At 38.4% G+C, this 15,166-nt stretch overlaps 1 protein-coding gene across 4 annotated transcripts in view; it reads left to right on the forward strand.

Moving 5' to 3' along the window:
• Nucleotides 1-15,166, forward strand: part of LOC122816784 (interleukin-4 receptor subunit alpha-like) — a 635,553-nt gene that overhangs the window by 276,919 nt on the left and 343,468 nt on the right. For all 4 annotated transcript variants that reach the window (XM_044089808.1, XM_044089809.1, XM_044089806.1 and 1 more), the window contains exon 4: nucleotides 10,127-10,293. In XM_044089808.1, coding sequence (XP_043945743.1) covers nucleotides 10,127-10,293 — 167 coding nt within the window. The remainder of the gene's footprint in view (nucleotides 1-10,126; nucleotides 10,294-15,166) is intronic.

Here is a 15,166-nt window from a genome sequence, read left to right on the forward strand (position 1 = left end):
TAAGTACTTATATGAATATGCCTGATTTGATCAACTCTGTTTTTAATTATTTGTTAAATGAGTTGTGCATTGTCCCTGAGAAAGAAGCAAATCTGCATCTCTTGGGTGACTATCGTAGGTGATGCTTCAAAAAGAAGCTGACCTCAATCCCTGTATCATTTAAAAAAAAAATCAGTTTGCTTGTGTGTGAGATTTACAGTGCCAAGAAAAATTAAATGAAATGAGTGGTTTAGAAAGCAATTATACCTTACAGTCAATTTTACAAACTTTAAGTTCTTTTGTTGTACCCAGTTCATAACAGCAGAAAGAAAGAAAGAAAAATTATGATGCTAGTCCAGTACGGAGAAAACAGTAGAACACAAAAGTCACGTGGTACTTTTTAATGAACTAACATAGGTTTAACATTAGCGCTGTTCCAGTGTTTAGAAAAACATAAACCTTTTATTAGGAGTCAATACCTCCTGATTAAGGGCTCATGCTGGTCATAAAGACTGAGGGGCTGTGTTGTAAAAATTGTACCCGTCTACAAAAGGTATTACATTACCTCTGCATGCCTGGTTTAAGTAACACAGAACTAGTTACACTGCTGCTACTGTTTGCCCAGCTTCACAGAAGTTTTAAGAAAACAGTGTACTGAGTGGCATTGTTATGTGGTTTTGAAGCACTGTGCTGTAAAATAGCATAGAAATGGTTACACTGCTACTGCTGAAGAATGCTTACAAAAGTACATAAACATATTGTCTTCAGACTGCTGTGCTTTTGACAATAAATGATCCACTTAGGGGTGATATTTTAATGTTTATCACACATCCAGCAGCATATATTGATTATATGGTGATATGCATTATTCTGTCACAGTAACTGTGTTCAAATTAACTTCTATTTAAGCTCACTTCTGCATTTGTTCAAAGTTCACTCTGTTAGTAGTTTGTATGGTACATAAGGGATGTTGTTAAGTATTGGGTCATGGGTTTATACTAAGCTTATGACCATTCTAGATCTTGGCTACATTGCCAGTGTAGTGAGAAGGGTTGGCTGGTTTCCTCTCGGAAGAATATCATTTCCATTAGTAGCTCTCATGAATTCTTGTTTACCCGTCCAGTAGTGATGCTAGTTTTGAATGTGGACAACGAGATACGTTGCTGTAGGAGGTGCAGACATCATTTTACCTAGATGAAATATCTAGGCAGATAAGCTGCGTGAGACAAATAATGTATTCTGTAGATGTATAGATTATGCTGGTAAGACTATCAGATCTATAGTTACTGGGGTCAGTTGTTGGGCTGCCTTTGTTGATGGCCACTGTTGTGGTTGTTCTGCAAGCTTCAGGAACATAGTCTGTAATGAGAGTGAGGCTTTGGAGGGGATGGGCAATGTAGTCCTTGATAGTACCATGTAGACAGTCTGGGATATTGTCAAGACACATGGGACTTCTGACCTCTAGAGAGAACTGATTTGACTTCACTTAGGGTGATCACAAGTGGGTAGTAATGGCTGAAATTGGGGCAACAGTTGGACATAAAGGGTGTGAAACTGGAGTGGACTTTGTTGGCAAGAATATCAGCTGTGGTTTTCAAATGGGACAGTAAGAGTAGAAATTGTGGGAACAAAGTGACGTGGAGTGTGAAGCTGGAGCTGATTTTGTTAGCAAGAATACTCGCTGCGATTTCTGGATCAGACTAGGAAACACAATTACAGATAACTTCAGTGCAGGACTGAGTATTATATTTGAGCTCTATAACTGAAGAAAGCCTTGACATGTTTATAGTCATAGGTGGTTTTGCATTCCCTGATGGCTCGTCTAAGAATTTTGCTTACTGCTTTCTCATCATTTCTTTAGTGACAATATTTTTCTTTTTCCTAAGTTCTGCTGTGTATGGGAGTTCCACCATACTGGCTTACTTGTGAAAGCATAATGCTTGTAGCAGATGGGGGTATCCTCTTCAGTGCTTTTATTCATGAGGGATTAGAGCTCTGAAGAACATGCAAAAACAAGGGTAGAGTTAGGGACACATTTGTTTGGAGAAAAATGCCACTTGTGTTTGTCCAAAATATGAGTATGTACCTAGTGTCTGGCTTTAGGAAATCCCAAAATACTGCAAGTTTTTTACATATAGGGAGACGTATTAAGATCACACCTTAAAGGAAAGTGGACTGAATTGAAGAGGGAAATAAATACATTTGGGGTGCTGCAAGAAAGGGAGCAGTTAGCAAAAGCAAGGCTGAAAAGTTTACTGCTCTGATGGGGAAGATGAGAGTTTGTTCTAGGGAACTGGTATTGACAAAATTGAGGAATATCTGGGTGTACAGGTTTGCCAGTTGGTTGAAAGGTAAAGTCTCCTATAATAAGGGTTTTTGGCTAAATGGAAAGGTTTTCAGTTTGACTTGGGCAATCAGTATGTGAAAAGGGAGCATGGAATGGGGCCTGCATGTAGCAACAATGTATTTGACAGTTTTGTTTAGATACACTAGGATTTCTACCATTTCAAAGTTGATATTATACAGGATTTGACGCAAGTTAGTAGGACTTTTAATAAATGTGGATACACTCCCGCAACTCCCAGTAGCATGGCATAGGAATGCTATTGCTGTTTTGGAAACGAGTCTCATTAACTTCACAAATGTGTATGTCTTAAAGGGTGATATAGTCTCGAACCTCAGAGGCTATGTTTGAGCTGTCAACATTGAGTACATCAACCCTGATAATGTTTGAGTTGAAATTTTCTAGATGATTATGCTTGTGAGTTGAACTTTACCTAAAAAAGCAATATGGGTGAAGCAGAAGTTCTAGCCAGTATACAGAAGCCATGATACCACAGGTGCAGGCAATCCTTAACGAAGCAGGAAGGTATGCTAACTCACCTGGTCCAAGGTAGATGCTTACTGGATGCCCCTTGAATGGCCCCATTTATGTAAGCAGTCATTTTTTCATCGAACTTTAGCATCATTCTTGTAGAGAAAGAAATACTTTCCCGAGAGATGCAGGTTGTGAGCTTAGTTGCGTCTCACTGTATCACCCTAAAGGTAGAGTATACAATGTCATTCACCTTCACATGGGTGTCTAAAAGATTGTACATACATTTGAGGCGGTGAAAGGTCTTGAGGCCCATTGTAGCTTCTCTAATTTTAGCACCACAGACACAGCTGATCATATGTCTCCTTATCCGGTCTAGTAAGCGCAGTGTCAATATTTTTAACAACAAAATGAAGAACTTTGATTCAGTGTAAGCCTGTCTGACCTTAGGGTAATAGGCTTGCAGTCTTTGTTACTTGCTGTATGAAGGTGTTGGGTCTGTGTTTAGATAAGTGTGTTTGTAGGCTGCTGAGGTTTTCTATGAGGTTACCTAGAAGGTTCAGGTAGGGATTTTTTTGATTACCTTAGCATGTAGTGGTGTAGTTCTGATCTGTTTACTGTCAATGGGATAGATGTGATTCGTATCTTAGAAGGTAGTGGATTCTCTTACAAGCGGAGTTAGAATGATCTAGGCATAAAGCGGTGTTAGAATGATCTAGGCATAAGTAAACACGAGGTACTTCCTACACTGTCTCAGTATATTCCTAGTGCTAAAAAACTGGTTGTGTGAGAGGCATGAGCAGCTTTTGACTCCATGATGATGGGTGTTAATCTGCAGGGCTAAATTCATATACTGGGCAGTAATTTAAAATGCACTATTTAGATAGTTACATATTTGAAAGTGGGGTGGTGGTGATAGTTGAAAGATGAAGTACTTTATGACTAGTTCAGTTTTCAGAGGTAAAACACATAAGAGCTAGGTGTGATCAACAGTTCTGGTAGTATTAAACAGAAAATAAAGTTAGTAACTGTCTGATAAGATACTGCTGGTACTACAACAGCTAGAAGAGTAACCACTGTGTAGTCACTGCTAATAAGAGGCAAAATTGAAGAGAAAGGCAACCTAAGTAACATGCACCAAAAAAAAAAAAAAAAGGTAGGAACCATATAGCAGCAACCAATGAAACTTATGTCAGAGCTGTGAGTTGCACTAGGTGGAACTAGTAAGAGGACCTTACTAGAAAATTACCTGGTGAGCTGCATGTGGTCAGTTTGGTGGGTCTTTCATTTGTCACTTCTGCGTCGGTGGTCCACACTGTGAGCAGTAATGAGCAGCAGAGAGTAGGATTGACAGTCCCACACCAATTTCACTCTGCTAGTCACTTCTTGCCTCAGTGCACTGGATATGCTTGGGTAGGAAATTTGCCTTGGGTGAAGCAGAATTTCCAAGAGAAATTTTGGTTGAGAAAACACTGGTTCCCCCCTTAATGTATCTGGCCAGGGGCAATCATCAAGTTCCCTCATCAGGTGGATCTCCTCACAAAGGACGTCTGATCCATCTCCACTTGTCTACTCTGCAACTGACACTGTGGGTAAAGGGTTTTGATCCCTTGCACCACTTTTCTGAGGACATGCTTAGGATTTTACAGGGGGCAAGGAAACCCTCAACCAGAAAATCTTATGTCCAAATTCAAAAGATTTTCAGACTGGTGTCATGCTCATAACCACTCTGGTCCTCTCTTATTTGTGTGAGTTGCTTAAGTCTAGTTTGGCCTATTTTTCTGTGTAGGTCCGTTTGTCAGCCATTTTTGCTTGTCTGCCCCTGAGTCTTCCTTTGATTTCTCATTTTGAGGTCAAACAATTTCTTAAAGGTGTCCCGCATATTAGGCCACCAAGGAAATCTATTCTTCCTCCTTATGACCTTAATTTTTTTTGGCAAAAAATGATTCAAGCTCCTTTTCAGCCTGCAGTTTTTTGCTTCTTTGAATATTTTACCTAGAACACTGTTTTGCTGCTGGCTCTTACTTCTGCTCGGAGGGTTTCTGAGCTTCAGGCCTTTATGGCCATTCCTCCTTTTTGTTTTCTTTTCACATGGACAGTGTGTCACTTCATACTAATCCTTCTTTAATGCCCAAAGGAGTAAATGAGTTGTCCTTGAAATAGTTAGTACAACTCCCTTCCTTTTTCCCATCTGCTCAGTCTGCTAGTGATAGGGTGCTGCATACCTTGGACTTGCACAGACAGCTCAGGTACTCTTCGGATAAAATCAGGACTATTTGTAGCTCTTTGTTTCCTTTCATCCCAGGTCTTTGGGTTTGATTATTTCTAAACAATCCATATCCTGCTGGATATCTAATGCAATTTCCTTTGGGGTCTATATCACAATGTCAAACTTTATGTTCGAAACCGAAACCACAGAACAGCAATTTTGTTCCCAGGGGAAAAATCACTGTTGGTGACAAAAAAAAATTAACCTTAAACCTGTGTCCCCTCACACACCCCTACTTAAATATACGAACTCCGAGATCGTACCACAATGGAGGAAATAACAAAGCCTCGAAAACGGCCCGCCAATTTTTTTCCCTGGGAAAAAAGTCGATGTGCCGTAGCTTCGATATTTTCCACTTTCGGACTTTAGGGTTCGATATTACAATGTTCGAACTTGTTTTAGTTCGACGTTGTAATATAGACCCTTTCTTTTGTTATTCTTTTCATGGAAAATCTCTGTTTACTTCTGTTACAGCTCATTCCATTAGGAATGTTGCATCTTCTGGTGCCTTCTTCAAGGGATGGACACCAATTCCATCCTTGAAGCTGCTACTTGGTCTTCCATCTTTACCTTTACTAAGTGTTTTAAGTTGGATGTGGTTTCTAAGGCCAGAGCAGGTTTTGCTGAAACCATTTTATATGAGTTTGTTGACGGCTCGTCTCATCCTTCCACCTCCCGTTCTGTTTCTTGAGCTTATTTACCCTCTCTTCCATGTAGAATACTGCAACAGTGATATAGAAGGACATATTACAGCTACAAATAGTCCTGATTTTATCCGAAGAGTACCTGAGCTGTCTGTGCAGTAGATGTCTTTCTCTTCACTTTTGCAGTATCTGCTCCCTCCCTCCAACCCCCACTTCTTTGTTCTGCATTTTTTTGTTTCTGGATGTGCATGAATTCCTTTGTCCTATGGAGACTATTCTCTTCTGGGGCAGTTCAGTTTTGAGTAGTTGCATCCGCGTGTCCCTTTTATGCCATTAGTTCTGTGTGGGGAAGCATATATGTAACATACTGCACATGCAAGGTCTTTCAGGCTTTTGCATATTGGTCAAGCATCAGGCTGCCCTGGGTGGGAAATACCCTCTATGTAGAATACTGCAGCTGTGAAGAGAAGGACATCTACTGTTATGGTAAGATTTCACACAACTGATAATATCCTAGGATGCCTCCTAAATAGCTTAAAACATGACCTATCAGGCCCAGTAGAGTCTCTCTTTAACTACAGTCTGCAGATAGGCTTTATCCCTAGGGAGTGGAAGATTACAAATGTCATCTCTCTACAAAGGCGGACCGTCAACAGACCTAGGGAACTACAGACCCATAAGTTTGTGTAGTCTTATATTCAAGGCCATGGAAAGAATTATTAAAAGATATAGGACATCTGCGAACACTGGACCCATCCCAGTTCAGTTTTGTCAAGGGCAGGTCATGCCTACAAAACTTGGTGGACTTCTTCAAGAAGGTCACTAGACCCGTGGATGAGGGCAAAACAATACATACTGCCTACCTTGACCTGGTAAAGGCATGTGACACAATACCTCGTTCGGTATTGCAGGCAAACTCACAAATTTAGGTACAAATCCCAGTGTCACCTAATGGATAGCCAGATAGCTCACACATAGAAGACATGAGTTTAAAGGAGAATACACTGCCACCAAGAGGCCTCTTACTAGTGGTGTCCCACAGGGCTCTGTACTGGGACCTCTCATGTTTGGAATATACTTCTTTGAAGTCAAAGCAAATGTAGAGAGCCTTTGGCTGACTATATTTGCTGACGACTGCAAGCTAGTTGAAATCAGTGAATTCCTCAAAGATATAGATATCCTCCAGGAAGGTCTGACAGAGACAAATAACTGGTGCCAGAACCATGGCCTAAAGCTCAATGCAAAAAAAAAAAAAGAAAAAAAAAATGCAGTATTATATTATTTGGGAAGATAACTACCCCTGCAAATTACAACATTGATAACAATCCCCTAAGAGTAGAATCAGTGGTAAGGGACTTGGAAACTCAGGTTGACAGTAAGTAACCTGAACTTTGATCACCATGTGTCCATGGTAGTGAGAAAAATCATAAGTAATGTAACAAGTGGACAAGGCTACAGAGGTTCCTCACTAAAAGAATTGTTTGTTTGGGTCTTTCGGCTTTTCCCGGTTAGGGGTCGCCACAGCGGAACTCCGGTCCGCTAATGATTGGCAGTAGATTTTTACGTGCTGACTTGCCGGGCCTAACGCACAACCTTCAATGAAGGAACGCCCATTCATGCATGTCGCCACACAGAAGATGCTCTGAGAATCGAATGGGCAACATCTAACTGTGAGGCGGCAATGCTACCGCAGCACCACCACCACAGTATCTACGTTCCTCACTAAAAGAATACAGAGTGTAAATGATACATCTATGGAAACCACCTCAAAACCCTGTCCCTATACTTAATATCCTACAGACTACTGAGGGGTGATTTATGCCTAGCATATATGGGATTCTCCAGCCCAGCAGTGATTGATCTGCATATTTTCAGAACAAACAGCATTAGAATTACCTCAAAATAAGGATCTAAACCTCATCTATGAACTAAATAAAACATGTTGGAGGATACATATGCGTCTCAGAGATTACCCCTTCTCTGGCACAGTCCCCATTCATGTGAAGCAGAGCTCTTTCCAAAGCCTATTCAAATGCAGTTTCGACCAAGGGATGGGAAATCACAAATTTCCCCCTGGCTTGTCACCTGTGGCTGTTAAGAACAGGGACAGTTTGTATATGCCCCTAAGCCACAGGCATATACCAATGCCATTGTAGCATATGGACACTGAAAATTAGGACCGTTGGCACATGAATGGCTAGGCTGAAAAAGGTTTTAAGGCTGTTAGCCTAGTAACCTCCTGTGATTCTCTGAAGCACTACATTGACATACACCACACAAGTGCCATATCCTTTCCCAGCAGTCTTCTTCTTCTTTCGGCTTTTTCCCGGTTAGGGGTCGCCACAACGGATCACCTGTCTGCTCATGATTGGCAGTGGAGATTTACAGCACACACATGCACACACTCACACCCTGGGGCCAATTTAGAGTGTCCAATCCACCTACAACATGTCTTTGGGATGTGGGAGGAAACCGGAGCACCCGGAGGAACCCCTCGTAACCACAGGGAGGACATGCAGACTCCTCACAGAAGGCACCCCAGCCGAGGGTCAAACCATTGAACCTCTTGCTGTGAGGTGGCAATGCTAACCACTGCACCACCGTGGCCGCCCCCTTTCCCAGCAGTCTAAACTGTAAATATAGTATAGAATTTAGTCAGAAGTAAAAGCTTTTCCTCACAAAAAGTTCACCCGAGCACATTGGACACATAATTGTCCGTTTAACTTTAATTCCTGAAGTGCACATAATTCTTGAGAAGTAGTAAATTTTCACATAAATGTTGAATTTGAAAAGAAGGCTTTCCTTAGCAAGGACTTGTCTGCCCAGCTTTAAAACCATAACCAGTCGGCAGGTGGATTATCAAGAAGTTCTTGCTTCTGCAGCCAAACCAGCTCTGTGACTTTTGGTGCTCTACTAGCCTTTTATAGGAGCAGGCCATGCAGTCCTTGCCTGGAAGGTGGCCCAAAGCTTTTGGAAGCTGGTTGGTGCAGGTGGGGTAAACTTAGGCTACTGCAGTGGTGATGCATTAGACTATGTACTGTTAACGTAAGTTTACTTGCACAACTTTACTTTTCTTTATTTCAAAACATTTATGTGATGTAGCTATTCTGGATTCCTTTATCACAGCTGACTCACCATATAATTCACTTCATGCCCTTCCTCTTCAGCTTCAAAAGGGTCTTGCAACTTTGCAAGGAACTTATTTTTATCTGGAAGTACTAATACTTAATCTTCTGGTTTGTATCCTCCAAGATAAGCATTATTGCTTTATGCTGGAAGTTGTGCATGTTGTGCCCTCCCCTTATGTTCTGTTCCTTCAGACATTACTGTTCTTAACCTGTCCTGCAGATCTGTGAAATGCCCCAATGCTCTTTTTTTCTTTTTTTTTTTTTAAAGGGATGTTTCGCCACATAGCAATTGAAATTGGGTGAATCCATTTGATGCTTGGGTACTTCTCTTACAGCAAAGGGATGAAACAGCAGCAGTTAGTTCTGACTTTTTAGCCTTTTATAACATAGACTTAAAAAAATATCTTTAAAATGTTCATTTAGCCTGTCTGTTTAGAGGGTGGTATATACGTCCTTAGATGCTTCACTTCAAAAGAGCTATTAGTATCATTCATGTACTACTTTGGAGCTGAATGGAATGCCCTGCTCAGTAAAAATGCCATGTGGCATTCCTACCATAGAACTACCGTAGAAAAGATAAAGCTTTACTAAATAGCAATTTACTTTTTTCTTTTTCTAGGGGCTTTTCATTGACTCTTTATAGTGGTACATCCTCAGGAAATTTATTTGCATAACTACTAATTCACATGATGTACCTATGGCCATTTTTCTTTTTACAAGGGGACATGCAGTCTTCATTTCTGTATTCAATGGGTAATGATAGCAAAGGATTCTTAAATTCTGGTGGGTGCTATGCTTTGACTACCTGGGCAGCATACTCAAAAGTTCTCTACGTCATTTGTATTACCAGGTCAATGTAATGTAGCCAGAACTCTTAGCTTTTGTGTTGTCCATTCCTAAATGACTGCCCAAAATGCATGGTTTGCCTGCCTGCAAAAAAAAAAAATGCCTTGTTTTGGATCCACTGACAGTTGTTTTCAGTGCAATTAATTTGATTATTCAGGCTTTGATTGAATTGTTGTAGATGAGCTGACGTGAACCCCAGTCTGTTTTATGGGGATTCCAAAGGAGCAAAGAATCAAACTGGCAAGACCGTTTACAGCAATTGATGGACCTAGGTGACAGACTGTAACTGAAGTCTGCAAAGCAGGAGATATAAAATGTAATTAGCTGAAGAAAAGCAGTGCTTTTATAGGAATGAATGGAAAATTGTCTTGCAATTAGTAGGGGCAACTGAAGCCAGTTTTGTGACTAAAGGACACAATCTAATTTTTTCCATTTTTTTTTTCAGAAGCACTGCATGTTTACCTTCCACACAGGAGCAAGAGGAGATGCCAGCACCACTGTGCAGGTGTCGGAAGGAAGTTCCATTCTTTGCAACATCTGTTCACTGCAATGTAACAGTTTACTCTGAGGGACATATTCTGACAAGCAGGATCATAGATCCATTCAAAACAGGTAAGTTTGGCTTGAACATATAAATATTTTACATACATTTGCATGGTGTGCAGGTACATTATCCTGCATAAAATTACTGTGTGGATTACTGGAAGTAGTTTATATTCAGTACAGAGCTGTGAGTGGGAAATGTTTACTACTTTACAGACCTGAAAAGACTCTTAGGAGAGAAAAAATATACTAGTGTTGTCTGCATTCATAGCTTACTCCCGCACCAGTTGCTTGCTAAATAATGTTTTTAATAATCATAAATGGTTTACCTCCTGAGCAACATTGAACCCAAGGCTGCTTCTCTTCCATTAAATTTTACTCCAACACAGATCTACCTATGAAAATTTTTCTATACAGTTATTGAGCCTCCCTGCCCACCAGAGCTGTTACTTTTCTAGGCTCAAGATCTTGTCCTTACAAATGTTTTCCCAGTTGTACCACCCCATTTGATATTCCCTGTCTAGTTAAAATTGACCTTCTTGCTCTGATCTTCTCATAGAAATTTTACTTTGCCATTCAGAGATAATTCCAAAACCAGTTATCTACTATTTACCTATCTTAGTGAAAATCACATAGTGTTGCTCTTCTGGCAACGTTATACTTGAGGCTACTGGCTATCTCTCTTAATTTTACCCCCTCTTGGATAGGTGTTTTTAGGCATCTGTACTCATCCAACATAAGTAAAATGAGAAGTTTAAAAGTAAACCTGTGGGGTGAACTTCCACATTAACAGACTCTATAAGAAAAAGAAGAAACTTGTAGACATCTGTAAAAGATCTGTACTTCATCATAAGGTTTTAAAACCAGTATGTCCCTCAAACTTACCATTAGGAAAAGCAAGATCAATCACTGTTTTTAATACTGTCGAAAATTGGCTCTGTAATCGATGTCTCCTATTAAATCCTAACAAAACAAAGCTATTGTTTTTCTCCCCCACTCATAAAGCTTCCGCGCCAACCTTTACTATAAAATTCAACAATGGCACTGTCAGTAATTGTTTTTACATTGGTAAAACAGATAGGAAACTAAAAAAACAGAGTATATGAGCATTTATATGAAATAAGAACTTATAAAGATACCAATGCATTATATAAACATATCTCTGTTAATAGTGAACATTCCTTTTGTTTCTTTGTAATTGACAGCATTGATATGAACATTAGGGGTGGTGCTTGGTCTATCTTATTAGAAAGGAGAGAATTATACTGGCAACTATTATTAAATGCCAGCAATTGGCCAGGTTTAAATGAATGCCTTTCTATTAATTCCATTTTAAAATTAAGAGCACTGAGAAGATAGTATTTATTTATTTTTCAACACTATAAGGATTTATTTGGTTTTACTTGTTTTTTAAATGTGTTTAAATGCTTATAGTATAACATGTATTTTAGTATTTTGTTCATTGACTTCAAGGGGGTGTGGTTTAACATCATGTGATTTGTGTGACAGTCTTTAAAAATGCTATTTGTTAATTAAAAATTGTCTGAAGTTCTATTGATGGGACGAAAGTGCTTACCACCTTTTATCTTACAATAAAATCTTTATTTTGTGAACTACCAGTGGATTATTTTTGTGCCTCATATTGTGGACTACCAGTGGTTTCTTTTTGGAGTTGTTTCCTAACCACTTCTGCAATTTGGTCTCAGATCCCTGTACCAAACTCTTAGGTGTAACAGTTGATAATAACCTCAAGTTTGATATGTATATTAATCAAACTATTAAAGTTAATAAAAAACCTGGCTCACTATACAAGATCAAACCTTTCCACATTCCACTAGCTAGGACGGTAATTGCCCGTACACATCTACTTTCCACCCTCCTTTATGCATCCCCTCTCTTCACAAACTTGAGTTAGTCTGACCTTAATGCTGCTTTAATCATATTGCTAGATTTGCCACTGGAACAGCATACAGAACACACCACTGTCTGAACCTAAATAAACTAGGGTGGCTGGAATTGCCTATCCATCTTCAGTACAATCGGTTAATAGTAGCACATAAAATTCTCTACCAACCTGAAAACACAGCCACACTTACAAAAATTATTACCCCTTAAAACAATTTCAAGACACTTCGGTCATCCAACAGATTACTAGCCAACAGATTACTAGCCCAAACCCTCAAAAGCAACAACTCATCTGGAGACTCTCTATATGCCAACTCTGTTGGTAAAATATGGAACTCGCTTCCTGCTGAGCTTACTTCAGAAACCTGTTCTAACGCAATTCAAAAAAAATCTGAAATGGTACTTTAAAAGGCAATGGCTATGGCCTTGCTCTAATCCTGACTAACTCTGGCAATATAAACATGTGCTAAAGAGGTCTTTTGGCCACCCCTACATTGCTTACTAATTGTTACTGTATTACAAATCAGATTTATATATGACAGAATGAATGAATTTTATCTTATCAATTGTATCTGTAACAGTGCTTTAACTTGATTAATGTAACAGTTTTTCTGTATGTATGTATGGAGCTTTTCTACCTGGGGTCTGAAAATGGACAAGTATCCAGTCGGACTATCCCGGTCAGCAAATGTAAAATAAAATAAGTAAAATAAGTAAATAAATTAAAAACTTTGGATTACAACTAATACAAAATATAACTGTAATGTCTTCTTCAGGTATATTAGTTGTAACCAGTAATTCTGTACTGAACTTGCCACTACTAGTACCTTAAGGGCATTGCTGATATTCTTGTGGACAAATTCTGTTCCAAATTCACCCCACTTACCCTCCATCCCTCCAACAATTTCTCTGGTGATTCTCTGTTCTTTAACACTGTTGGTAAAACCTGGAATTCCCTCCCCAGTGACCTAACCTCCCTTTCCTCAATAATCCTCTTTAAATGCAAACTGTAGCCCCAGTGCTAACCCTGATTAACTTTCCTCACTTATCTCTGGTTATTAATCTCCATACCCGTATAAGCTAGTTACTTTTCTATGAACAATAAAGAGAGTGTGAGTTAACTGTTTAAAGTGTTATTGGAGATTTCTTTGTATATATAACCATAGCTGACAAGTGCTAAAATTCTGTAATCAGAATCACAAGGAATGCAAAAATCTGTTTTGTGCCATTATTTGTAAAATGTCATTTACTGTAAATATTACTGTGTGTCATGGAGCTTTTCTCCCCGAGCCTCCACTGAAAATGGACATGTATCCAGTTGGACTAGCCCGGTCAACAAATGTAAAATAAATAAATATTTCCTCTGTACTCTTTCCAGTTTACTCATGCTTGTTTTCTTATAAGGTTTCGATATTGTTATTCTATACTTAAGTGTGGGTCTAATCTAATTCACTAACAATAACTACTTTATCATTTCTGATGTCCTAGACTTAATATTTTTTTTTTTACACAAACGATAGTTCTGTCATTAACCAATTGGTTGATATGATTAGAAAAACTCAAAGCTAGAACTATCGTATACCCAGGCCCTTAAATGAAACTACAGTTTCAGTCACTGTGTGCTGCATTAAATATTCACCTCTCAATTTGTTTCTTAGATCTCATATTCTTCATTTTTGTATGTATTTATCAGCATATTATTCTCCTTTGCTGAAGTGGTCAATTTAGTCAAGTTCTTTTGCAGACATACCAAATACAAAACCAGCCAGTCCTGAGTGAAGTGCCTCTTCAGACCAATACTACCAAGTCAAAAAACAACAGAAGAGGCTCATCACAGCTTAATACAAAGTAATTTAATACGAACAGAACACAAAATCCAGTAGTAAGCGCTTTCACGTTTTACAAATGTTTCATCTGACTTCAGTATAACAGTTTCCATTACTCTAGTTTTTATATGACCTACTGAGTTTATTCCTCCAATCTTTTGTTGCATATAATTATGACATCACAAAGAAATGAATTAAATAATCAGTCTCCATGGAGCCAGTATATATACTGCTAATATATTTAAAAACAATTAATTTAATATAATACATGCTAAAAAATCAGCTACTAGTAAAACCTAGTCTGATTAATCAAATAGCAATTTTATATATAAAAATAATAAATACATATATAATGGTAAACATATAACCTCCCAATAACCAACCACCTAACAACAATAGTGAATCTGTTTATATAATTTATATACATACACAATTGTGCATTTCAAGTTCATATCTATTTCAAACATCATTATTTATAAACTAATCATATAATATCATATTTATGTATAATAGCTTAAAATACTAACCAATACTAATTCAGTAAAAATACTGTATATAATATGCTTAAAACTCATATAATTAAAATTGCAGAAAGTCAATAAATAATACAGATGCTAACAACTATTCATTGAATATAAAAATATGTATATATTATTTAATATGCATAAGGTTGTGCACCTAAGAAGGGTTTAAGTGATACCTTGTCATTCAGACCATGTGTTTTATGTGCTTGTAGCCTTATTATCCACCTATTCTCTTGTTCTTTTGTATCATTTTTTTTCTGTTTAATGTTTAACATCCCCTAACCTGCCAGTTTTCTTAATCAACTCCAAAACTCTAAACTTGTGTACTGTGCCGTATCTCATTACATGTCTGGCTAATGCATTCCCTAATCCTCTGAGGGAAATGCATTAGCCAGACATGTGATGAGATATGACAGACTTATGTAGAAAGAAATTAACCTTTTTGACCCATGATCACTGCACATCAATGGTGGCAAAACTTGACATGAAGTAACAGTAATTTCTTTAGGAAAACAAAATGTTTAGTATGTTCCATTCCCTGGTACACTTTTTTGCAATCTGAAGCAATTGTTCTTGAACATAAGTTGTAATTAATTTCCTTACTAATGTTGAATAGGTATTATTTCAGTCTGTTTCTGGTAAGTCCCCAGCCACTATTATTCTTCCCTCTGTACTTCATGCAAGAAA

The sequence above is a fragment of the Protopterus annectens genome, chromosome 12.part0 (assembly GCF_019279795.1).
Source record: "Protopterus annectens isolate FY-2018-M chromosome 12.part0, PAN1.0, whole genome shotgun sequence".
NCBI lineage: Eukaryota > Metazoa > Chordata > Ceratodontiformes > Protopteridae > Protopterus > Protopterus annectens.